This window comes from Sceloporus occidentalis, unplaced genomic scaffold, assembly GCF_023333645.1.
Source record: "Sceloporus occidentalis isolate IW3139 unplaced genomic scaffold, rSceOcc1.0.p SCAF_50, whole genome shotgun sequence".
In the NCBI taxonomy this organism is placed as follows: Eukaryota; Metazoa; Chordata; class Lepidosauria; order Squamata; family Phrynosomatidae; genus Sceloporus; species Sceloporus occidentalis.
In genome coordinates, this window is record NW_028317030.1 from 3,159,628 (window position 1) to 3,187,511 (window position 27,884).

Consider the following 27,884-nt stretch of genomic DNA (forward strand, 5'->3'; position numbering starts at 1 on the left):
AAATAGCTGCCCCAACTACAAAAATCAAACAGCACTCTCCTTTGTATGGTCAGACCGGTTACAATGTATCCAGAAGGACTCGCTCACTATGACACATCTGACATCATCGGACACCCAGCCAAAATCAGATATGTATTGTTTTGTTTGCCTTTCTTGGGTTTTCCTAGAGGACTAAGAGAACTTGTGAGGTTGGTTTACATTTTTTTTTCTAGACAGAATATTACTTTAATATTTTTTTTTTTTTTACTTGAAAAAAAAAAAGTAAAATGTAATAACATTGTTTGGAATTCTAAAAGAAACAGTTAATGTTTATTAAATCTGGCAAACTCTATTCCCGGCTCTGGCAGCAGAATTCTGGCTAGTAAGCAGCTGGTTTGTGGAACGTCAATCTTTCTATAACTTTTTGGCATTTAGCGGAATATGGCTCCGTCAGGAACTCAGCCTACATGAGGTCATCATCTTAATGAGTATTGCAGCATCGGGGCTGTTTGGATTTCAGTTCAACGCTGACACCAAAATCTTAGACCTTAAAGGGGAAGTCCCGGCATGGAAAACATTTTCTTCTTCAGCATAAACCCAGTAATTTCGGTCGGTGTCAAACCTGGTTTCAGCTCATTTTGTTCCAATCAACTCCCTTTATCTGCACACCTGAAGTCCGTCATTGTTGTCAGTTGAGTGATATTTTGGGTGACTTTCCCTGCTGATGCTTTATGGGAATGCTAATGTAGTCTGTTCCTCAACAGACTTTCCTATGTCAGATAGTCAGGCTGGGAAATTGAGACTGAGACATTCTATTATTGATCACAGGGAGTCAGGGTATATGTCTAGCAAACTGATGTACAGGACATGTTTGTTTTTTTTGGAGTTAGAAAAAAAGACGGCCTACCTTGTATGATCCCGTTAAAGCAGAAAGGGCAATAAAGTGCATTTACCATGCATGGACTACAGGGGATCCCCGCAAAACTCATGGGCAAATGGTCAAGAAGGGTTCTCCTAGTGGCTATCCCTTGCTAAAATTAATATCATTATGGTGATGGTCTTAATGAGACCGATATCTCAATGGTGGCAGATATATTATACAAAAAAGGTCTGTGTTTACTTCTGAAATTATGCCGGTCAGATCTATGATGATTATTTAGAGACGATATGGCCAACTTCAGTCAATATGTTCCAATCCTGGTCTTTTATAAGTGTTCAGTATGTCTTAAGATTGCTCTTCTAGCCTGCTGACATTTTTAAGTGAAGTATGTACATCTAAGAGAGATACGGTTACCAAATGAACGTCTGCAACAGGAAAATTGTCCCCAAGGATGAAACGCAAGAAGGAAAATTGACTGGGTTCTGTATGAGGTAACGACGGTCAGTAAGTGTTTAGGAAAACGCTTGTCATCGAGAAAGGTCCATGCAGACAGGTCAAAAACCTGATCGTCCATATACAGACGTTTTGGCTGAAAATAAGTTAAGAAAAGGAATCCTGGGCTAGAATTCACATTTTTTATGGCCGTAATTGGACGCTCCTGTGCTGAGAACTCGATCGGCCACGAGACATTACAAAAATAAGCAGGTGACTTCCTGGTGATGAATTACACAAACCACGTGTACAATGTCAAGAAAGACAGCCATTAATGGGCCATTCCAGCGCCATGTTTCTTCAGTGGGAAGAGTTAAATGAAGCAATCTAAATCTAATTTCTAATTAAAGTCTAATGTTCTATATTGCGTAACTATAGATTGTCGTAAAAAGCATCGTTTGTGCAAAATGAAGTCCAATATGATGAAGAAAAATATATGTTGGGGACTAGACTCTCCTGTATAAGCAAAATAAGAACTAAATATCTAAATACAATTAACCAAATTTTTTACCTTCGATGTTACATTCAAGCATTTTACAATAAAACTTGTTCTAGGATTGTTTTGGGAAGCAGGAGAAGACCTTCAAGCCGTGTAGATCCAAATCTAGACTCAAATGGGCCTTTGGGCACACAGAGTGTCCCATGAGCCGGTGGCCAAACAGCCTTCCCATCCACCATGATGGCCACTCAGGCCAGCGTTGCAATGCTGTTTGTGGCCGTTCGCTGGCTTATATTAAGGTTTTGTGCGGGAAGCACGTATCCAGCAGACAGCTGATCAGGGCCCCACTGCGACTTTAAAATGACGCAAAATGAAAAAAATCCGGCATTTTATTTGCTGTAACATTTCTGAAAATAAGCCAAAAATCACTGGAACTGCTTATTTTCTGAGCAGCTTGGGGAAAGCTCTTGTCTCGGCGTGCTATTAATACTGTCCTCGTTTGACACAACACACAGCATAGTTTCAACTTAAGTCCACCCTGCAATTTTACAGTGATTTTTCTTTTTCATTTACCAACAACTGGCTTGTAGATCAACTTGTGCCACGTCACAACAAGCTGTTCTTGGACTATGCCCTCCATCAGTCTTATCCAGCAGCTTTGGCTTGCAGTCCTATTAGAACCTACCATTTTTGGAGTTAGTCGTGGTCCATCATGTATTGCCCGATTTAAATCCCCACTATCCTGAACTGGTACTCCAATACACTCTAATCACAGTGATTATTTTTCGATAACAGACTATGATTGAAATAGTATAAGTGAACTTATCACAGCTTGATGCCAACTGGTAAAGATCAGCAAGGGTCAATTGACATGGACCACCGATGAACTCAGAAGCAGAAGCAGGACTTAACAAGGACTTCATACAGAAATTTTTTAAGAAGAAGTTCGGCAACTCAAGGCTCGGCCAACGCTATGCTTTCTCCTCTTTATATACTCAAAGATAACCAATAATCAAGATCAATCAAGGATTAAGTAATACCGTATTTGCTCGATTATAAGACGAGGTTTTTTTCAGAGCAAATGCTCTGAAAAATACCCCTCGTTTTATAATCGGGGTCGTCTTATAATCAGACCTCAAATAGGTCTGGCTATAAGACGACTAAGATCCAGATCCCCCGCAGCTGCAGGGGACCCGGATCCTCCTGTCTCCCCCCCCCCGCCCCACTTACCGGTACTTCTGGGTCCCTGGTGTGTAGCTGGGGCAGCGTGTAGATGTCTACGTGATTCGCGTAGACAACTTCCGCTGCAGCAGGAAGGAGGTGTGGTTAGCAGCGGGGGGTTGTCTGCATCCATCGCGCAGACCTTCCCCGACTGTCAGAGATCAGAGTTCCCCGCACCGGTGTGGGGAACTCTGATCTCTGACAGTCAGGGAAGGTCTGCGAGATGGACGCAGACAACCCCCGCTGCTAGCCACGCCTCCTTCCGGCTGCAGCGTAAGTGCGTGGGATCTACACGCTGCCCCGGCTACATGACAGGGAAGTCAGAAGCACCGGTAAGTTTGGGGGGGGGGGCAGGGGAGTGTTAAATGGGGGGGCACAAGGCATTTCTGGAGGCAGAGTGCTCTGTGAAATACCTTTTAACCCCCTTAATGCCACTCTGCCTCCAGAAATGCCTTTTTAACCCTCTATACGCCACTCTGCCTCCTGAATGCCTTAAACCTCCCTAGATGCCACTCTTCCCCATAATATGCCTTTTAACCCTCTAAATGCCAGAGTGGCATATAGGGGTATAAGGCATTTCTGGAGGCAGAGTGGCACATAGGGGGTCAAGAGGCATATCATGGGGCACAGTGGCATATAGGGTTAAAAGGCATTTCATGGGGCACAGTGGCATTTAGAGGTTTAAAAGGCATATCATGGGACACAGTGGCATATAGGGGGTATAAGGCATTTCTGGGGCAGATGTGCATAACTGGGGGGCAAGTTGGAAAATAGAAGGAAATAAAACCAAAATATTTTTCTCAATCATAGCTTTTATTAAAAAAAATAGTTTCGATGAATTAACATTTACTGGTAAAACTTTTTTCCTACAGGGTCGTCTTATATTCAGGCTTTTTCTTTTTTTCCTAAATTAATATTCAGATTTGGGGGGTCGTCTTAGTCTTAGCATTGCAAAACCCACCATGTGTTACATGGCAATGGGGTTCCATGATCCAGTCTAAACCCTCAGCTATCATACACCACCATCAGTATAATGGAATCTCAAATATGATGGATCTTCTTTGAGAAGAACGCTTCCTTCCTCTGTTTAATCAAATCTATTCCAGTCTAAGGCCTTTCATTCCCCTTAATTAAGCGCTCATACACGTTCAAAAGGGGACTGGCAAGGAACACAGCAATAGCCACCAGGGTACCGGACTGTATACATTCTGTGCTCCTTCCACTGGCTTTCTATGTATTCCCTTTCTGTAAGTATGTTTTAGGCCACACTAGATAATACAACTCGAGAGTTCTCTGCCTCATTACTGGGCCACTTGGCCGGACTTGCCCTCACATAATGCCACCAGCCCTGTAGACATAGCTTTCTAAAACAATGAACACAGAAAATCAGTGTCCTACCAGCAAAAGCTACATCTTCTATCACACTTAAAGACAAACTAATTAGAGGTCCTACAGAAAATGGATGGCTTGACCCTTGCTGTACATGTGCAACCAATGCAAGGGTTTTATAGAAAAACATTCTTATGAATACTTTCCCAAACGATCTATATACGGCCTGCGAATAGCCATTATGGTAGCGACTGAGTTGAGTATTTGCCTGAATCCCCACTGTTTAGGGCATCATGGAAAAATTCAATATATTCATCAATTGTCAGTATTATTAAAGGCCGAGTGATACCTACACACCCCACGCACCAAATGTTTATTTCTTTCCACGCTTTAAGGAAATTCCCAGATATAATTTGCACATAAGGACATCTGGCCTGAAAGTCCAGCTGCAGGTGAAGGACTGAACGTCTCACATTCCCACTTGGTGGGGATTTTTCGACGTCTGGTGGTAAATTAAAATTAAAACTCCTTTGCGGGGTTATCATTCCAGGGAAACCGTTGCTGGTACAAACACTGCCAAACACGCTCCACGGATAAAGCTACAATTGTTTCCATGCACTTCCTTTCAAAGTGTATTTGCAATAACCGTGATAATTATGTTTTACAAGATGTAATAACGGGCGAGTGGGAATTAGCGAGTTCTGCTAAACCTTCCAGTGACTGTCTTCTTTGTCTTAACATCTCTGTAAGGCACTTAGCCGAAGTGTTTCCATTGCCAACGTCTTTTAAAACTGGCAGTCCTAGAATAACCGTTATGATGCTATAACGAGACGCGGCAGATGCCGCCAAACCTGTCCCTTCGGGGAGAATGGGAAATATAGGGTGGGGTGGTGGCTATTCTAGTTGTAGGTGAAGCAGAGAGTGTGATATCCATGGAACCAAATGTGGATAAAGGAACCAGTCTCTAGCTAAGGAAAGAAATGCGTCAGAGGCACAATTCTAATATTCTGCAGAAAATAACCGAGGGACCCTAGGGGAGGCGCTACGTAAAGCCCTTGAAAAGTCACTCTGCAAATAACACTTACAGCAGGATTCTTAATCTTGGAACATCCACCAAGAACATTGCGCCAGCTCGGAGTCCTACTGGAACATTGTTCCCAAATGTAACACTTTGAGTTCTCCAACGGTGAGGTCACATGGAGTATGGAGGAGCTTGTGGACCGTGGAAGATGGCCACTGGAGAATGTCCCAATCAGTAAAGCTGACTTTATTTATCCCCCCATGTTGTAATGCGATCAATGATTGTGGATGATGGGAGTTGGGCAATTACCAATCCCAACAGCTTCTTAGGGAAGAAGGGCGCTTTGGGACTTTAAGTCATTTAGTACATGGTGTGTGGAGAACCATTGAACTCACCAGATCTCCTTGACTCGTGTGCCCTAGAATGACATGTTAAAGGTACACTAATCATTCACTAAACAGAGTCCCAAATAGTACTTCTCTGACAGCTTATGGGCTGAAAATCCATTAATGAGAACATTTAATTTATTTATTTAGGGTTTTTTTAAGTTCTTTTCAGTAAAAGAGGAAACATGTTCTTAATTTATACCCCTCTTGTTTGGATTAGGCAAAAAAAATGCAGTTAGGCACATGACTATTGCAAAACGCTGGAACACGGACACGGATGGAGTATGTCAACAGCGTTCTCCAAATAAAAATAGAATGATTCAATTGACTTATTCCAACAGTCTATGGCTTGCGATATTTTTTTGTTTCCCAATCAGTGAATTTGTTTTGAAGACGTTTGGATCGTGACCCCCGAGCGATATGATCAGCACTGAGTGGTATTTGGGGGGGGGGGGGGGCGGAAACTTGAATATTGATTTATTGCCATGAATCCAATATCCCTCTCTAGAATCCGGCATCTAACGTTCCACACAATGGGGAGGAATAATAATGTAATGTGGATCCTGAGAACAGGCTTCCCCCATAACGTATACATAAAGTGGGTTTATTATGTATACAGAACCGTAAGATGGGGATTTTTGGAAAGGGACGGATTTCTTGACATTAGTTCTTGAATGCTTGGCTTCATTGTGCTCATTATTAATAAAAATGTCTGTAATTTCCCCAACATTTTAGATTTATGCCCTTAAAAACGGATCTATAGCCACAGGTCAGTTCTTTATTATTATTTTTTTTAAGTCGGACATTCTGAACTTCCATTTTTTTTCTCTCTAAATGTAGTCATGTCTAGAATGTCAATACCCTGCTGGTTAAATACCAAGAAGTGGTTTCAGAATTTTCTATGCGTCGTTCCCAGATAATAAATCTTTCGGAGACGCGGCTCAGCCCGATCCTCACAATCGTTATTTGTTTCATTATATAGATAAAAAGCCATTTTCTTTTCATAAGCTGCGCAAGAACAAATTCCACGATTCTGCCGGCTCTCCCGCTTGTTTAGACTGATATGTCAAATGTGTCTGCAACCCTACGGAGTACTGAAATAAATGGAGTTGGGGGCTTTAACTGGGCTTTTCCCCCTGCCAACCCTTATAACGGCTGTTTCGACCAATCAACAACCATGGAATAAGAACAATAACTTAACAAAAGGGCAGAAGCAACTCAATGGGGAGGAATAAGCATCCACATTATATGGACAGGAAGATAGTTGCTCCCAGTGGTATATCCATAAAGTAATGCCGTTGGCATAGTGCATATGATTGCAGTCCTGATTATGGGTACTGTTTGCGAATGTGGAAACCCACTGCCTAAAACCGGGTACTATGTATATGTAACATGCACATACTATGGGGAGGAACATGCTGTGTATCGTGAGTGGACCTGTGAGCAACATTACCTAGCTACAACAGCCTCCCAGCAGAGGTGGTAGAGGTTTACACCTTGAGGGAATATAAACATGCATGGGATAGGAATCTAAGAGGAGACCAACGACTGATCAAGGTTTTTTAACTCTTTGAAGACTAGATGGCCCTGATGGGTCTGAACTGACATCAAATTCTATGTTTAACTTGAAGATGTTAATTTAACCCTTCGGTTATTTTAGGGTAATCCCCACAGGGCACTACTTGCTGAATAAAGACTGGATTTGCTTGTACGTAAAATACACAACAAATAAGGGCATTTATCCTCATTTTCTTTTTCGATATTCATATTTTGCTTTCCGGGGGTAAATACTTTAAGCCATGGCTGGACAGCCTTGCTTAGCGCAACTAGTAATTTCCCAACGCGTTCCTCCCATTCTAGCGTTTTGAAAGCCAGACCGTTCCGACGTTTGATGACAATTTGAATTCAGGCCCCCCCCCACCCACTGCTTCTACCCCCTAACCGCAAAAATGAAAATCCCCCCCGTAACAGTGTATCCAGGACAGCCTGCCACATTCACAGGGAATTCTGGAACGAAGTCTATAAAAAAATCTGTAACGCTAGCAGACGGCGCGGCTTTTCCAAACAAAGCAGGGCAGGGATGTACGGTGCGTGCTCAGATGGCGTACAGTACGGCCGTGGGGCAGTAAATCACGCGTTACTACTTTAAACACACGGACTTTCTATATCTAGAAGGAGGAGCCGGGCTTCTTCTTGTTTGCTTAAGAAGTTCATAGAGGAATACACAATGCCTCGCAAACTCCGTAGAACATTTACAAAGAGTTCCAGGCGCAGCCGAAGCCCAGAACAGGCTTTGTTCCTATCGTATGACAGAGTCTGAATATGATTTGGAGTCCTATGGTCCTGTATCTCAGATAAACACCCCGCCGGCCCCCAAAAAAGTTCCTTTCTTTAAGCAAACCGATCCCATTCAATGTACGTCGACGAAACGCTTTGCTTGTACAGTAAAAGCTTCTTACGAGTCATTCTCTGTCTGCTGTCGCTAATTTGTATCGCAAATAGAATGTTTGAGTTTTGTTTTTCGTTTTGACAACAAGTGTTACTTCTTCCGTTAAACAATGATGTCATTGTAATAATCTATACATAATACATAGGAAACATTCTTATGGTGCAAGGCAATATTTTTTGGCTCGGAGCCTTTAATAACTGGGGGGGGGCTTTAACCTCCGCAGCCAAGTTTAGGACCAGATGTAGCTGATGTGCAGACTTGGGAGGGGAGCATAGAACACAACACCGTACCAAGGACCAAATTCATAGAAAGACAAAAGAAGAGCGCTTACCGCTTTCGTTCTTCTCGATGACGTCCACCAGTTCTCCGGTCTTTAAACTTATCTCGGAATTTTCCTGCTTCTCGTAGTTGGACACTACGACGTACTGTTCGAGTATCATGGGTTCGGAGTTACCATCAGCACCTGGAGCGGGAAAAAAGCAAGCTGTCAGCCAGCTTCCAGCCATCGCCCCTCGTGAACGACATGTGTCCATCCGATTCATGATAGGCCAACTTGTCGAAGAAATTTAGCCAATCAAAAGACAATCTTGGCTCGTAGCATAGTTGCCAATGGCTGGCCATATAGCTAAGCTCCTTTCTGGCCCTCGAAAAGGGAGCAACGTAGAACATTTGAAGGAAGAAGGGGGAAAAAAGGGGAAAAAAGGAAAAATGGAGGAAAAAGAATTTAACCAAACGGCCTCATTCCTTTGGCCGGTTGTCCCATGGCTTTGGAATCAGTACAGCTGAAATGGGGAGGAAAAAAGAATAAAAAAAAGCTTTTTTTTAGCCGAAACGAAGGTGTCAACTTGTCACTAAATCCTCGTGTAAACTAGCAGAGTAAGTAAACAGCCCCGCTCTGCAGAGCTAGTTCTCCTCGCTCATGGATCCAGCTGGAAGTCTAGCGGGGACTAGAAACGCCAATCATATTCCTCTGGACTGCCGTTCTTAACTGGAAACACATGACCGACGCTGAGTGAGGAAGGAGGGAGGTTATAGGAGGAGGGGAAGAGGAGTGGAGGAGAAAAAAAAAGGAGTGTTGGATACTGTTTACTTCTAGGCACAAGATGTAAAATCCGAGTGCCAGATTCTTTGTAAGAGGATTTTTTTTTTTTTAAAGACATATTCTGGAGCAGCTCTTTCTTGTAAACGTCAACTGCTCTATTAACCCCTCACAGTTCGGATATCAAAACACAGCAATATGGGAAATAACACCAGCCTATTGAAACTAACATTAATCTAGTTTTTTGGGGGTTTTTTGCATGTTTTGGATGAATGGACAAAATACAAAATGAAGCCTTTTAACTGTAGAATTTTGGTCAAATTAATGGAAATGCTCCCGTAATCAGATTTAATGTGAACGTTCTATAACGTTTTATAACTTTTGAATGGGATGATAGAATCTCTGCTTTGACGCAAAGAAAAAGGGAAAAGTCCTATTGACTTGGATGTTGACCAAAAAGATCCTGTTGACGTCTAACCGAGTGCCTATTATGAGAGCCGCACCACCACTCATGGTTGTCGATGGCCCATTAGCTTTCTTAAACTGGGGCAATTGCTCTTTTGTACTTAAGCTAATTGGCTTTTTGTGGGAATTTATGCAATGAGAAAACAGGGTGTTTTCCTTGGAAGTCTAAGAAACATTAAGGTAATGCTAGGGAGGGATAGCTTTAGACTACATTGTCCCTCTCTCTCTACTACTATAGCAGAACAACAGAGTAGGGGGCCGAAGGTTCTCCTTCTCCACTACACACCTATTAGGACATAGATTCAGAAATACTATAGAAGACGGCTTTCACAAAGGCCGAGGGGTTTTTTGTCAAGATGATCCATCTGGTTTATGTCCTCCTCTTTCTATCAAATGATCAGTGTTTGTGGCTAACAACCCCCCCGAGAAACCCATGCAAACAATATATTTATTATTCAATAAAGAAACGTTATTAAAACTGTAATCATCTATTCTAGCGTTAGCAAACAAAGAGGTGGTATTCTAGAGTAACATACACACACAGGACATTCACTCTATCTATCTATCTATCCATCCACCCATCCATCCATCCACATATTTACATACATATACATACAGCCAACCACTTGCCCCATAGGAGAATCCACCTTACATTACGAGCAAGTGCATAGGAGAAAATGAAATGTTGCAGGGTACATTAAAGGCATTCTAGATGCACAGAAACATTGCTGCAAGCGGAACCAAATAATAGAATGTATAACTCAAGAAGAGACAATGTATAACTCTGCCGGGCTTGTGCTTCATTTGTGACATTGGTACCACTAACTATTTTCCACTGCAGAAGCTCATCGCCTCATGGTGGCGTAATAAATAGGGGACAGTTTGAGAGAGAAAGAAAAAAGAAAACATTTTATCCATACATTTGGTTGCAATTCTGTTACCACTAGACTTGTGCATTCGTCTTCGGGCGAACATGAAAACGAACACGAAGAGTGCGTTTTCGTGTTCGTTCCGAAGACACGCCGAAGAGAAGACAGCGGCGGTAAAACGTAGGCGAAGTCGAATTCACACACCACGAAGATCTTCGTGATCGTCTTCGTCTACCATTCCCCCCCCCCCTTCTAACTTACCTTGTCTTTGCGGCATCGCGGCAGTTCCCGGAAGTGGAAATCCGCAGGTTCGCCATCACGGGTTACAGGGCAGTGCGAATGAGCTTATTGGTCGCCTACAGGGACCTCCTCTGGCATCAACCAATTGGCCAATAGGCTCACTCGCACAGCATTTGTAAGTTGTAAGTTAACCCCTGACAGCGAACCTATGGATTTCCACTCCCATTAACCCCTTCGATGCTGCGTTAGATAACGGGAGCGGAAATCCGTAGGTTAAAGGGCCGTGCAAGCGACCAATAGGCTCACTCGCACAGCCCCTTAACCCTTTAAAAAAAAAGTTAACCCCAATGCTGCAACTTACCCGGCAGATCCCACTGGTCTCCCTGTTCTATCAGTTAAATGTCCGTACGAGCGACTTTATTGTTACGGCACCAGGAGTTTAACAGTCTGTACGAGCGACCCTATTGGTCTCCAGCAGGGGGCTCATCTGCCATCAACCAATGGCAGACGAGCCCCCTGCTGACGACCAATAGAGTTGCTCATACGTACATTTAAACTCCTGGCGCCAGAGCTGCGTTAACCCCGTATTAACCCCTTAACCGGGAAAACGCAGAAAAACCGAACACGAAGAATGTCCACGAATATTCGCCCGAAGAGAAGACAGGAACAGGCGAATATTCGCGGAATACGAAGATTTTTTTCCCCCCGAAGACGAGCACGAAGACAAACACGAAGAAGAGCCCCCTGGTGTCCAAGTCTAGTTACCACTGTCACATCGAGTTTTGACTGATAGCACATAAATATGCACGTTTATCCTTAATTCAATTGTTTACAACAGAATTGGAAGGGGAAAGACTGTGAATGCCAGGGATGCACCAAACCCCAGAAATTGTTCTCTATATTGTCAAAACCTGATTGATATTATTAAATAAAAAAATTTAAACATGCACTGATTCTCTGTGCCAGAAATCCACAAAATCAGTAACATATACATTAGTTCGTGAGTGCAAAATTAGCCTCCTCATTTCATGTTAGTTAAAAATTAAGCTTAAAAACTAGAACACACAGCACAAACAAAAATGACACAGCAAACACTGAAATCAATGAAATCCGTGAAATATTACTGTTAATGAAGTACAACTCCAATTCGATTAGAAGCACACACAATAATGTACCTTTCGGTTCAGCCTTTGGGATCTCACATAAACTGGACATCCAAACTTCAGGATTTCCCCCCAAAAAACAGGCAGCATTAAAATAAATAAAAAAAAGAGCATGTACATTAGACAGTACATATTAATGTAACTACGCTATAGACTACTCCAAGAGCAAAAATATAAATATATAATTTATGCTCAGGTTTCCGAGGGCTGTACGGCCAGTGAATATTAAAGATAATGATTATTAATAATTAATAAAGTTTTGATTTCTCGATCCTATAGTGTGGGAATACAACCAGTATCTGATACATCCTAAACATCAGATTTCCGTGGATTTTATCGCTTCTTGGTCAGTATGACATCACTGGAACCAAGTGAACATTGTGAACGGATTCCTTGCGCCATTACAAGTTCCAGGCCCGTGTTATCTCACATGTTTACAAGGTCCAGATGCCTCTTATGCACCCCTGTCCTCATGATGATATCTCTGCGTGGACCAGATTCTACCGATAGAACTAGGCATGGTCCAAACATTGCTTCCACCAATAGTGTGGATAGGACTATCTGAGGATAGGATCGATATCTCCCTTTCGACCCTGATGTCCCCTCTTTCCTAAGAGCTCAGAATGTTTGCTGGGTATGAGGGTATCTACAGGGTTCTACAACCAAAAAAGGTTACAATAGTGTTTATAGAGACAGCAGAACAAAATAGTGTATAAAGTAAATTATTCTTCTTCATGAAAAGTTACATAAGCATACCTGGGATCTCTCCGGGTGAAGCACTGCTTCTCCGGTTCTCCGGGTCAACACCCGAATCCTCCGGGTCATCAGCAGGAACGCCCCGACGTCATTGGGCAGTCCTGGCCGCGTCCCGCAAGGGAAGGCTCCAGGTAGCCGGGGTGAAGAAGTTCCCAGGTATGTACATAAGTAGGTATCAATAGGATACAAATTCTTGATAGAGCCGTGACAATGGGGTCCATGTCCCCATTGTCCCAATTCCTCCCCATTGTCCATTTTAGAAAACATTTACAATATACACAATAATCACTGAATCAGGAAGAGGTCAGGTGAATAGTGAGAAATATATTCTAAAGACAAGAGTCAGATAATTATATCTCGTAAATGATTGAACTGTTCTGGGAGTTTTTACTTTTTAGGGGAAAGGTCCGCTTTGAATATTTCATACCCTCATTTAAATGCCCCAAAAGCCAGACGTTTGAAATTATATTGTGCCCTACTTGTTTGTATGCAGAAGGCACAAACCAAGGTAAAAAAAACAAAATAAAGAAAAACAAGCCGGCAAGTGTTCACGCAGCTCGATCACATCTGTTTTACATTTGACTTTCCTTTTCAAAACTTTACACACAAATTGTTCCCAGTGTTACAAGGAAAGAAAAAAAAAAACATTTATCATTGACACATGTGACGTATTGACTTCAGAGAAGCACGCATGCCCTCAGAAAAAAAAAATACAAAAAAAAAGGCATTTCATTAATATAATGCATATTCCATACCATCATCTGCTAAGAATTAGAAGTGAAGAACCCAGTTTAGTAAAAAACCAACGTGCTCGTTAACGTGGAATATACAAAATTAAAAGTACCGTATTTTTAATTGGATTGAAATGGATAAACCCCAACCGTATTTTTAAATACTTATATAAACAAGTATCTCAGAGGAGTAGAATGATATTGGACATTTTTCTCCCGGACACGTTTTATTTAGGGATTTCATTCGCTGGAAATGCTACAGTCCCTGAAGACTTTTTGGATGAGGATGGGGGTTGAAGCTTTGGCTCCAATGTCCCTTTGAAGACTCCAGTGGTTCCTTTCTTCGGAGTTGGACCAAGAAGATTTGTTTTTTTCAAGGGAGGGATAGAAGGGTCTACGTATCCCTTTTAGGGTGGGAGTGGTGGGTTTGCCCAAAATCTAGAAGCTAGCCGTGCCTGTGATCCGCCATACCCCCTCTGGCCCAGCTGTGACCCCATCCCAGCTCCAGAAGGAGAGGGAGACTGCTGGATCAGCATAATTGGGAAGTCTCCAAGTATGTTGATAAACAAATTCCCTAGTTCTCATTGAACTGATGTGTTAGACCCCCCCCTAATGCACTGAAATTGAGATTAAACAAGCTTTGCCATTCTCATATCTGCCTTTTGGGTACATTGCCCTCTTTCTTCCAAATTCCAGATGGCTTCCTGAAGTGCCGAAAAAAGAAACAAAAAAACTGTAAATTCTATTCAACTCAAGAGAGCCAGCACTTCGAGGAATCCCTGCTGTAGTTAAGTTTGTGAAGTTTATTTGAGATTACGGCTGTAACGGTTTCCACGCTCAACACATCATTAACGTGAGCTTCCAGGATGTTCATCGAAACACGGGAAGCTTCTGCCAGCATGCAGAGATAATGGTATTCCCAGACTGTCCTAAAGGCAGCCCTGCTAACCAGCTCATCCTAAACGCAACCCCCTCAGCCCAATACATTCCCCCCTGTCCTGTTATTGTGGATTTGATACAACAATCATAAGCGGTACCATTTTGTTTTAATAATCACTTTCATCCGTCATCATGCCATAAGGGGGCGAACTGTGTATTGCCCATCCCCCCAGGTATTTAGAATGCTCAGACATGTCTGATACTTAGGTAGACGAACCATTTGGTGGTCACACAGAGCACTTTCTTCTGGCACTGAAGGGGTTAATCACATAAATCCATCTTTATTTTCATTAAAGGGACAGTTTAATGTGTTTAAAGTTGCAAAAAGGGGACACAATGTAAATTTAAAAGGACCCGTCAGCTATCATATGCAATAAAGTGTATATGATGGTCAGATCTTAAATTGTTCATCATGTAGAAGACCATAAGTGTATAACTTAGAAACATTCCAAATATCTCATTCCCTCCCCAGTAACCCTTCCCCCAGACTAACTAAAAGAAGAAAAAAGTTTGAGGAAGTGCGATAAGGTTATAACAAAAGGATAAAATTAATTTTTTTAAACAAAAAAAATGGTTACTCCATTATAAATAATTGAGAAAGAGCATGTTTTTGCACAAACGGGCAAACTTGCCCAAGAGTGATTTCTGATCTGACACTGGCGTTAGTGTGTGTCTCTGTCATCCTTTCATACAAGGTATAAATGGTGTCTGGGAATTCAGTGCACTCCATAGCTGCTTTGAGTTATCTGAAGTGTCAAGTTACAAATGAATGTACCAATTATGCATACCACCCGATCTAATGGATATGACATCATCTGCTCCATGGTTTCATTTAGGTGAAAATGTATGAGAGAAAGCAATGACATCAATGTGATGTTAAAGGGACAGTTTAATGTCCTCGGCAGCCTCATTAAATAAGAATGCATATTAAAGTACTTTAAATAAACCACTTGACAGAGGTAGAAACTGCAGCTGCCCTCCTTCCGCTGTGGTCTGATTAATCTTGCCACTGATTGGCTGCTTGAAGAATTTCCACTAAAATCAGTGCGAGTGCTTGCTGTGCATGCGCACGTGGGTGAGAGAAAACTGGAGCTGACTGGCTTGTGAAAAAAGAAAGTACACCCTATTTGAATTCTATGGGTTTACATATCAGGGCATAATAACAATCATCTGTTCCTTAAAAGGTCTAGAAATTAGATAAATACAACCTCAGATGACATGACATATTACACCGTGTCAGGATTTATTCAACAAAAATAAAGCCAAATGGAGAAGCCATGTGGAGATGTGTTATAGCTGAGGCGGAGAAAAGGGCAAATACATATAGGGTATTCTGCCGAATGCCACATGCATTTGCAATTGGGATACCTTGAAAATATAAAATGGCCATGCAGCTATTAGACATGGGCCAAAAATGATTCAGACAAATTTTTCCTTTTGTTTCAGAAATTCAGAGATCTTTTTCCCTTCAGAAAATACATTTGTTGTTACCTTTATTCACTCTATCATACTTTCTCATGCTCTCACTCACGCGCTCCCACACTCTCTTACACTCATGATCTCTCACACTCATTCACCAACCATCGTTCCTCCAACTGGAGGAGAGGCTGTGCCCAGAAGCTTTGCCCTTTTGCAGAATTTTTTTGGGGAGTCCAGGTTTACAGAGAAGTGGACGAAAAAAGAAGTCAGAAGAACAACAAGAGTTAAGAGAAGAAGTAGAGTGTGAGAGAGAGTGAAAAAACAACAAAATTCAAATGAACATTCTGAGCCCTTATCTTACTTTTCAGTTGTTTTGCTGGGGACCCTCCTCGTTTTTGGACATTGAAACATATTGGTGAAATTAGCAAATATTGTTAAAATTTAAATTTATACGAATCTGAATGCACGAGTCTAGCAGCTATCACATTCCTTAAAGTGCATATAATGGCTGGAATGTCCCTTTAAGGAAAAATGGGCAGAGATGAATCACAACCGGATCTGGGTATACAGACCCTTAATGTTCACTCCATCTACTGACAATAAGGAGGGTTAAACCCAACTACTGTAATTATATTCATCTCTGGTCGGAAACTAAAAACCAATAGCAGGTATTGTATGGAATACAATATATATTGTATATTTTACACTCACTAGATGTGATCATTGGTGAAGCATGGCTACTATAAACAGCAAGCATTTCACACACACACATACACACACACATACACACACACACATACACACACATACCAAACTGTGTACGTACAGTAAATTGGTTGGGTTAACTGATTACATTTTGGATGCTAGACCACTTGGACCCTCAGCAAACAAAGGGCCCAAGGATAGCCCAACCATACGTTAACCCTTCCATTGCACAGAGGGAATCCCCATGCACAGTACTCTCCTCCTGGTAGGCGAGCGGTTTCAAATTCTTTAAAACGTTTGAAATTATAACCATATGTCTGCTGAAGGTAGTTGTCCCCCTGGCCTTGAAAAACCTAAAGTGTTTTGTTTTCTCGAAACTTTCTCCTCTTGTCCCCGGCTGCTCCGTGCCGTCTTTTAAGGCTGCTTTGCGTGAGTCATCTGTTAATGCAATCGGATCACTCGCATGCCCTTACATGGGCTATTGCTAACCTCTAGCTTCTCCAGCACAGGACTCATTGAGTTTTTATATATTTCCTTTGTTTTACATTAGAACATTGGGAAATAAATGTCTGATGGTGATAGAATGTTAGATTCCTTTGGAAATTAGTCAAGGTTTGTAATTCACCTTTTAATCATTGGTAACTATGGGAACCATATTCAGATTCATACAAATTTCAAATTTAAAAATTTTTTGTCAATTTGTACAAATCTCCAAAAATAACCCCCCTTGCCATTTTGCCCTAAGTTAACCTCCTATCAAAATTCTCTATACATTGGAGGCTATACTATAGTATAATAACATTTTCTGTAACTTGCAATTTACTTAAGTTATTTCAAAACAAACAGAAATCTCACAATAAAATATGAATTTGATCTAAAATGTAACACTAGCAAATTTCCGTAGAACAGGTCTCGGTCTGTGATTGAACGTTTTTACATGCGGATAACCGGAGCTCCGTAATTCCCATAAGATATGAGTATATTAATTTACGTATTAGTATCAAGGATCTGGGGGGATTTAAATATGGTTTCCCAGCATATGTTTTTTTTTCCCTCTGAATGAATAGGTATGTAATTAAATGCAAACATCTGCTACATTCTTTTAAACTGATATTTAACACCCAAAGAAGTGCTTTTCAAAAATATGATGTTCCATTAAAAACTAATTTCGGGAGTTAAGATCTTAATCTACGGCAATTGGCCAGAAGGAGCCTCGCTGTTAAAAACAAGAGCATTTTTGGCACACTATCTTAGAAAAAAAATTAAAATCGGCCACTGGCCATGAAAGCAGTCTGACAACCGGCCGGCACCAGGCATAGACAAAAACACTACAAATAAGAGAAAAAAATAACACACTTTCTGGAAAAAGTGATAAAGTGACATCAAATAAACATTATGAAGTTATTAAGTCCAAGTAATTAAAAAGTACAATTCTATCTATCATGTAAAAAAAAAAATTCTAGAAGGAGTTGGGGACGCATGGAAGACCCTTTCTGTGTAGTACCCAAAACAATTTGAAAAAGGATTTTGGAATCTAAAGTTGGGAATGAAGACTTTCCCAGAAGATGAGAGGACAAATTGTTTCTTATTCCGGCTCAAATCGAAGTCTGTATTTCCCTAATTAGTTGTATTAACGACTTCTGGTTAGGCATTGTACAGCACTGTGGAATAGGATGGCGCTATATAAATCGGTGAACAATAATAATAATTTCAGTAGAACATATTTGGATGGTTACTGTCATCTCAGCAAGGAACCTTGGTTGGATCGTCTTTAGCTTTAATATTAGCCCACCATATGGGTACCTGAGTGGGATGTATAGAGCTCCACCAGAAATGGCTTATAGCGTCACATCTAATTGATTTCATAGTTATGCACAGAACTAAACCAGCAACATGGTTAGACAACCAAACTGGCAATTCGGCCTGAATATATGATATGGTGCCAATGGAACGGACGACTGATCTCGCAGAAGCTGAAATTCAGTTGCATCTGAACTGGGGAACCGGTGAGCAAGCGATGACATCATTTTCCACAATGTGTGCACATGTAATCAATTGTTTGATGTTTAGAGGGCAAAGAGAAACTGTATCATGGGACTGGAAGTATAATAGCTATCACAAACCCTGAAACAAACCTCCCCTGACATTAGGACATTGTTGAGAATGACTTGTGGGATCTCACAAGCTAAAAATAACAGGATCAAAAGCTGGTTCTACGGATGTTAGAGGAAGACGGGTGAAAGTGTGGGGATGGGAAAAGGAGCCGCTTCAACACTCGACTCCCTTAACAACTGCCTTTTATTTTAACGTGCATTCCACAGAGCTCGACTCAACTTTGATATGAAGATAAGGACACACTTAAGACAGTCACTCCCATTTACAGTATAGGAAAGCATTTCTACAATGGCTTCGTCTATAGTATTTTTATGAATCAACAATGCACACTAACACCATCGTCACTCAAAATGTGACAGCTGGGATTAAGCTAGAATATGTTTCTATGGGCCATTGTAATTAGAACTTTCACTGTTACTTAACAACCAGTCGGCACCAGGTCTCTTGCATGACAAGTTAAATGACATGCTATAATATATATATATATATATATATATATATATATATATATATATATACACACACACAGTATATATATATATAGAGAGAGAGAGAGCTCTATTGAATAATGAAAAAGTTTATTTTTCATGTTTGATGACAGTCTTTGAATATTTTAATATAATAATGCACATAAAACGACTGCCATTTTTATTATTATCATTATTATTAATGATAATAATAATGCTCTCTTATTGACTGTATTCAGAAAGATCTAGCAAAACTGACTACAAGCCTTGTCTCAATAACATGATATCGTTGTTTGAGTGAACAGCGCCTGCAAGTCAGTTCCATATTTAAATGGTTTGTTTTGGTTGCATGTAAATGCCGCGTCTGTATTAGCATGTGATACAGAATGAAGGACAATACAATCCTTCACCATCAGCTACCGCATGAAATCATCATACCAGCCCAAATACAAAAACAACTCTTATCAATGAGCCGCTTTGTGCTTTCCTTCTCTGCAGAGTTACACAATAATGCTTAATATGACACACAAATTTTACATAAATGTCAGCGGATAAGGGAAAAATGGGACCCAAAGTCTCACTTGTAGTGGGGTCTGAAAATGTTCTCCTGCTGGCCCATACACAAACTCTCTGGGTTTGACTCGGAGTCTCCAGGTGAAGCCCGGCTTCCTCGGGGTCTCTGTGTCTGCTTCTTTTTTTCTCTCATTAAGCATAGCCCTGCCCACAAGTGCTAGCCCCACCCCTTTTTGATGCCACTTGCCCAACAGGGGGAGAGCTGCAATACCCTCCCATGCGTAACTATGCATATTCTTGTAGGTGGGTTACTCATACATATATTGTGCACAAAAGAAGAAATCCTAAATTTCATATTTTATTTTTTATCATAAAACTGCTCTTCTAATTCAATATTTTTTGTTAATTTATAAATCCCTTTATGGTTCTATTTATTTTTGTATTATTTATTTTAAAGAATTGTTGCAAAGGACTAAAATGATCTCCTGTGTTTTGGCCAAACGCTATGAAGTAGGAGACCGACAGACAGCAGCGGAGGAGAGCTACTCGGAGAGGAGGCGCACAATCGCTTTGGAAATTCATAATTCAATCTTTATTGCTGTAAAGAGTGGCTGGAAAATGGCTATGGAAAACATTACAGTGCAGGAGTCATTGAAGAATAAATTCATTTTCTGCCACTGTAATTAAAGTTTAAAGCAATCAACGGTTAGTGGAAAAATGTGGTTTTATTTTATCGACCTCTCGTCAAAAAAAAAAAAAAAAGAATTGCGCAAATGCACAAAAGGCTTTGGGTGCTGCCAAATAGTTTGGCATGCTAACGGTAAATCGGTGCGGGTACTATACTATACTATATATACAGTGACATAGGCCTGGGGCATCAGGTCCAGGGGACCAGCAGTCCCCGGGTACAAAAACATGGGGCAGATTTCCCTCTCAGGCGATTTAGCCCCCCAGTGTCCTTCTGCACAAGGGAGAGATCTCCATAGATTCCATTAAAAAAGGCACTCTGTGCCTTTAAGGCACACCGTGCGGGGATATGGTGCTCTGTTTCTTAAAGGCGCATAACCCCATTATTGTACCTAGAGGCTGACCGCAGTGATGAAATACATCACTGTATACATACATATGTGCACATATACATACAACGCCAGAGAGGAACCATTCGGCCCTTCTAGTCTATCTATTGTTTCCTGCTGTAAAGACTCTTAATCAGTACTTGGTCTATAGCCATATGCCTATCCATGTTTAAATTATTATTATAGTATTAACCTCTACCGCTTCTGCTCTCAGAAATGGGTGTAACAGTTAAAATGTAACTGGATTTGCATCTTTTTATGTGTAAGCAAAGAAACCACTTCTTTACTTACCCCCCTCAGGTCCTCGAAACCTAATTCAAGCCACATAAGCAAGCGGAACCTGTTATCATTTCTCATTTCAGAGCCCAAACATGGTACCGTTTGGAAACATTTGTCTTTTTGAAGGATTATCGCACCCATAAACAATCCAAACGCACATATCCATCTCCAATGATTGCACTTCACATAGACTGGGATGTAAAAACAGCTTTATGAACTACTGCTATTTATTATATATTATGTTATATAGCACCATCATATTCCGTGGCGTGGCAATGGATAGAGAGAACATTACAAGTAGTATATATCATAACTGACTTACAGAAACAACAGGTGAGGAGGGCCCGGCTCAATGGAGCTTACAATCTAGAGGTTCTGTAAAACTACATCCAGCTCCAGGCCACAACCATCGCTGACACGTTATCCTGCATGAACATTGGTGCTTAAGGACATAAGGTGAGCTGACCGAATCAGCAATTAACCCTGTGAAGCTTATTCAAGTGTATCACTAAACCTTCGAGTACCAAATAGCTATAGAAGCATAAGAATTAAGGAATGATCTTTCGGTGTTCCAATGGGGGATCTTACAGGGAAGGAACCAAAGGAAGCATTCTACACACAGGGTACAGAGAGTAACGGTATCTTAAATGCACTATTCTAACATGCCAAGAACATCAAAAGCCTGGGAGAGACCGATGTTTAAGAATTATGAATGGTGATAACAATTTTACATGTAGCAACCGCTAAAAAGCACGTTCTTCAGGTGCATTATAACATACGCGAGAGCAGCATTCTAATCCTTAGGCGTGTTAAAAGGGTTAACGCTCCGTTCTAATTCTCCCATTTTGTTCTAAACCCGTGCATTTCATCAGATGAACAATTTACCCATCAACGTATATATGCAAGAGCGTCACATTTTCTTAATGAGCTCCTAGAGCTATGAATCAGAAGAGCGGCGAGGTCCACCTGTGCCCCCCCACACTGAGTGCACTTAGCAGATGACCGATCAATAGCATTTTTACACGGGGGGATTCCTCATTAATCTCTAGCTTGTTATATATACATGTCACAGACGCTCCTACAATTTAAGCAAGGATGCTTTAAAAATCCCTTGGGGCACGGGGAGCCCCATTTCCCTTATTATATAAAAATAATGGCATCGATAATGATTAGATATTATTTACAGCAATAATATATTCCAGTATCATATCAACCACGCCGCATAGTTGCGCAAAACATTCTGATCACACACTGGCACGCAAAGAGTTAATATCTCATTATGCCCCGTCAATGCTGGGTCTGTGTTGCATCAAAAATGATCATTGTATTGAATGGACAGTGAGATACGGTCTGACTTATGTAGGATAGAATATAGGATCACTTGAGTGATGAATTGAGAGTCTGTACCAAGAAGGAGTGGTAAGAGAAGAGAGTTGCATCCGCAAGATATCTGCAGTCATTAAAGGGTTAACGGGGGGGGGGATTTAAGACAAACCGAGGACCTCCGGCACCCATTGGATGTATGGAGAATCTGTACCGGAGGGGTTCATGCAACAGGAGGACGCGACGCAACATGCAGAGGCAAGAAGGTAAACGCTGGGAGTTCTTACCTGATTTTCTCTTGGATGATCCATAATCCCTGAAAAAGAAACAGCAGCAGATAGACATTGTTAGTGAAAGGGTATGGAAGACCACCATAAAGCTAAAGCCCCTCCCCGTACAGTAAGCGGTCCAAACAGTTCGTCTTTCTGGGAGCTCGGGCTGAACGACGCTGAATCGACAGGACCAAATCAGCATCTCCAAGCAGCTGCTCCAGACGCTCTCTGGCCCAGAGCATCATGTGACCTGATGACAGACGGCTCCATCCCTTAACTATACGGAGGAGCATCCCCGGATTGTACAAAGACCCTTTACACGAGGGACCCGGGGAGCTTGCTGCATGAGTACCGATTTATTGCATTTACAGTAAAAACAGAATATAAAATACGGAAAAAAAATGAATTAACCAAATGTCGTTAAATTAAAAGACGATCTTTTATTTAAAACCAGGTAGGCTTTATTTACATCCCATTTTTATTACAACAAATACGTTACGTTTGTCTTGTGAATTAATGAACAAATGATAATAGTTGAACATCATTCTCGGGTAAGATTTGCTAATGGATAAAAAATTGGATTAAAACTAGGATTTCCACTGGATTTTTATTTACAAAGGGTTCTGCTCAATATATAAGATCCCACATTCTACAATTTGGAGCTTTATTAAAAAAAATTGCGATTGTCTTAGGTTTGGAACCTAAATATATTGGGAGCACTGATCTCTTCTTCTGCCTGCGTAGACCCATAGAGGAGCGTGATGAATTGAACTCTAGTACTCGGTCTAATTCTGCCACTCAAGGGTTAACCCACAGGCGTTACAGTAGAAATATAGAACTGATCTGCAGATCAGATCCATTCAGCAGGTTTTCCTGTCGTTGGTCTCAGATTCGGGAGCCATATGCCTATCCCATATGCCTATCCCATATGCCTATCCCATTGAAGCTTCTGCTGGGAGTCTGTTCCACTCATCTACCACCCTCTTAGTAAAGTAAGGCTTCCTTAGATTACCTCCACGCCTCTATCCCTCTACATTATGACCTCTTCTTCTAATTTGAAAGACTTTGTTTTGGAAACAGAGATCCAATAATGCCAATGGATGGGCTTGCAAGGTCAAAGTAGTTTTTGCCTCACAAATAGAACTGAAGACGACTGAAGAAAAAGCATAAAACGCGAGCGTTAAATATTACGAGGATATAACAATTAAACTGGCGGCTGAAAGGCTGAAGATGTAATCCTCTGAGCGACGGAGGAGTGAGCAACGAGTTGTAAAGAATGAGTAGGAGGTCATTGCTGGCATTTCATGCTGACTTTTACTGGAGTCTACAACCTGAGACACAGATAAATAACGGGGCAGTCCCACTGTGCAGATCTGGGGGGTATAGTAAGGACTGCCTCCCCCAGGGGTAACTAAGAATTCCGCTGAAGCATTATAGCCGAGGTTAAAAACACAAAATAACATGGCAAGAAAAAATAAACACAAAATAAATGGGAGTTTAAATAAAAATAAATTTAATTCATTGCTACGCCTGATACATTAAAATAAACCGCTTTGTTTTAAAGTCTGCCACTCAAGGGTTAAATTTTCTGCTCTCTATTCAATTTATGTATATAAATTCCAGTAAATAACCAAACTGTTCTGTTCGTTTAAAAAAAATAAATAAAAAAAAATCGAATGATAACCAAATGTTTGCAAACACAAACATAAAAAGCAGGCGTTGAATTTTTAAATTGGGCTAAAACAAATATAATAATAATGACTATGGATCCATACCATACTAACCCTAATGTATATAATTATACTGTATATGTTATTTAATATATTATATATTGTATATTAATATAAATATATTGTATTATTATATACAACCTACAGATCTTATTCCTGGGATTAAAAGAGAACACGATGAAAGAAAATATTATTTTTTAAAAACCGGGATTTTATTTTTCTGTCTTGTTGTTCTTATTAAATCTACATTAGCGTCGCATTAACTAGATACAATGTCCTGATCGACTCAAGGTATTTGTTAAACAAACACAACTAAAGATCGAAATGAAACTTTGTATCAGCTTAATCCACAATAGAATAACTGGGATTGGATGAAAAAAAAGGTTTTAAGTCAAGATTGACCCCTGACTACATCTACGAGGCGCCTTCTTGGTGACTAAATGTTATTTTTATTAAGAAAAAAATGAGGAAGGGGCCCCAGAAATATTCTGGAATTTGATGAGTCAAGAAAAAACATGTATCAATGTTTTATTTCCCTTGATCAAATATAGGAACTTTAAACAGAAGACGCGTCCCAATTCATATTTGCTCACAGCAGGACCCCCTGGCTGCATGCATACTTTGTACTCTTTAAACGGTCAGCATAATGATGTTCCATATGTGAAATAAATATCTGTGCTATATGTATGGGACGTATGATCGTGGGTACATGAGTTAAACTTGGACATTAAGCTGCGCATCTGTTTTGTCTTTGTTCTGTTTATATTGTCCTTTTTTGGCTTTGAACCATTTGATGAATTGCTCAGGGACGGTCTTAGTGCCAGGGGAGCCAGGCAGCTTTTTGGGGTGCCTGGACCTGGGGGAGCTGGAAGTCATCCCAGAATGTACCCCCATATGCCACACTGCATCTCCCATAATCCACATGATAGGATCTGCACATTAAAACATGGAGAAGCGCAGGGTGACCAACACAAAATTGTTACCTATTAAATAGTTCACAAGTATAACACACAATATGTAGGGATCCCTTAACTTTGCTGATTATTCCTTCCCGATCAGTGATTATGATGGATAACGTCTAGCTTGTAGTTTTATTATCCATATGCACTGAGATTCACCGTGATGTCAGAAGGCTTTAAATTCTGCTTATCCACCAAATTCCTGTTATTGCGTTTCAGTCTTTGAAGAGAGAGAGATGTGTAACTAAGTAGAAGTAGGGGGCCCCAGTCTTTAAATCAGAGGAGCTTCTCCCCTGGTGGGATAAAGACTCGGATGCATCGCGCAATGGCCGGCCGGTCTCGCTGACTTTAATCCTGTATCACTATACATTGCCTCACACTGTGGCCAGGGGCATCCCGCTGATACGGATGGACTTCACGAGCCAAGTTCTAAACCTTGTAAAAACAAATCCCGAAGTACAACGCGTTTTAGGAGAACATCGTACCTGGTTTTTTAGCTACAGAAATGGAATATTGCATGCAAACGGGCATGAATATTAACATCTGGATATTTAGCAATAATGTTAAACGTCACTGCCTTCCCAATAATACTTAACATCTGGGGTTAAGCATTATTGGGAAGGAACAACTTGTTTTTTCCGGTGACAAATAAGATTACCCTTACTTAGGACGCAAGTCTGCAGCGAGAGGGGGTCGTAAATGAACACTATCCCTCAATACATTGACTAGTCATATAAAGCAGAGTTCCTTTAACTTAATTTCTTCCAGTAAATATTCTATTTTTAAATGGAAGAGCGTAAATAAAGATATTGTGTGTTTATGATCAGTTTCAAGCCTGAGCTATCATGCTTTTTCTTTATCAGGTAAGGAAAAGTAAGACCAGGTAAGACCACAGAAGATACCAGGTCCCTCATCTTCTTCTTCTTCGCACTGCAATAAGGGATATGTAGCCCCTTCCTTCCCTTACTGGTAAAACCAAGGAAGGGATGGACCTTCTTGGTTCCCTTCCAAAAAATGGGGGGCACTGAAGTCTTTAAGGGGGCCAAATGTCAACCAATATCCCCCACCGAAAATAGTCTTCAGGGACCCGTTTCCACTGTGCAATCCGTAATAAAACTTTGGTTCTATGCATCTAAGAATTACTTGCTCATTAACTCTAGAGTAATAGAAGACAATTTGAGCCCCAGAAGAAATGTATATTTTCAACAGAATTTAGATTGGTTTATTTCCCTAATAATTGACCCTTAACAGATGGTCTATGCATTGGAAAAATTAAAAATGGTGCCTTGGTTGGCAACACAAGGATACGCTAATCATGCCAACCCTTTCCTATATATAAATGAACATTCCATCTAGAATATATAAGAGAGTCTTTAACACCAGGGTTTTATTATTACAGCTCAAGTACATCTAAGTTCTCCCAACAAAGGCAATTTATAAATAAAGAGTATATTGATGGAGGGATATTTGCAGGAATGCACTAAAGTAACACAAACTTGAGGACTTGAAGGCAGAGAGATATCTAAACGTCTTCTCGTTACAAGTTTTGTCCCAAAGTCATCAAAAGTCCAACATCCTTCTGTCTCTTTGGTAGAAAATTGCAACTTTGTAACTGGTAATTAAAAGAAAAAGGAACATTTCATAACTTTATAATATAGAGTATAAAACGGTGCCAGGCATATTAGTTTTCTGTGCCATTTGCTAAATTGATAACATTATTTATGGAGTTTCAAGAGACAGAGTCTGCTAAAATACTTTGCCAGAAGAATCATTAGAGATGAAACCAAATACTTGGCTAGAGAGTGCATGACACAGAGATTCATCCGAGATGTGCCAAGCATTATTAAATAAAAATACAAGCTAAATATAGTAAAATATAAACAAAATATCAGATGTAGAAACACGTCCAACACTGTCTCTGCATTTTTGGCCAGTCCCGTCTTCCCCGCTGAAACTGTCTCCTTCAACAGGGCTGAAAGTTTCCATTAGCCTCTGGCTAGCAACTTATCCAGCAGCTGAGAATGATGGGAGCTGACCGTAGCTTAGACAGCTCTTTGCTGATTGGATATAATGTTTAGGACTCATTTAGGACTATGGTGGGCCAGATTTTCAACAAAGAAGTCCCAAGAAGTTTTTGCTGTCCAAAAATGAATTTTCCACCCAGTTTTCAAAACCGCATTTGCTTGTGTATCTTGGAGTAAATAAAACGGTTGCAGGATAAATCCATTATGGACAGGCGGGCAAATGTCGATTAGGGATTAGGTCTTGTGGTTAACATTTAAAGGGACACTCAAACTATCGCATGTGTTTTAACCACATATATGGAAAATGCGTGGAGCCATTGTGACTATGATGTCCCTTCTTCTTGACATGTTCTTCTAGCCTCCAACCTTATCCTGCCAGAACCAGGGTGCTCGGAATAAAATATGACATATCGGGCAAAAGATATTTTAGTATCCGAATTAACAACCACGTTGGATAGTGTTGCACCATTTCACAATGTGAGGGAAGTGGCTTTTTTTTACACACCAAGAATACCCATTCACAATCCATGTCATCCAAGACCAACATTAAACTTTATGTTAGCAACCAGTCAATAGCAAAGGGTGCAAATACAAAACATCATGA

The 27,884-nt window shown here is 40.7% G+C and overlaps 1 protein-coding gene across 4 annotated transcripts in view; it reads right to left on the minus strand.

Moving 5' to 3' along the window:
- LOC149288656 (SH3 and PX domain-containing protein 2A-like) overlaps positions 1-27,884 on the minus strand; it is a 106,489-nt gene that overhangs the window by 23,174 nt on the left and 55,431 nt on the right. For 2 of the 4 annotated variants that reach the window (XM_089491488.1, XM_089491487.1), the window contains exons 5-7: positions 22,583-22,611; positions 11,985-12,029; positions 8,528-8,659 (exon numbers count right to left, since the gene is read on the minus strand). In XM_089491488.1, coding sequence (XP_089347614.1) covers positions 8,528-8,659; positions 11,985-12,029; positions 22,583-22,611 — 206 coding nt within the window. Of the gene's footprint in view, positions 1-8,527; positions 8,660-11,984; positions 12,030-22,582; positions 22,641-27,884 lie in introns of those variants that run through there. The other 2 variants (XM_089491486.1, XM_089491484.1) reach the window with 1 other exon arrangement.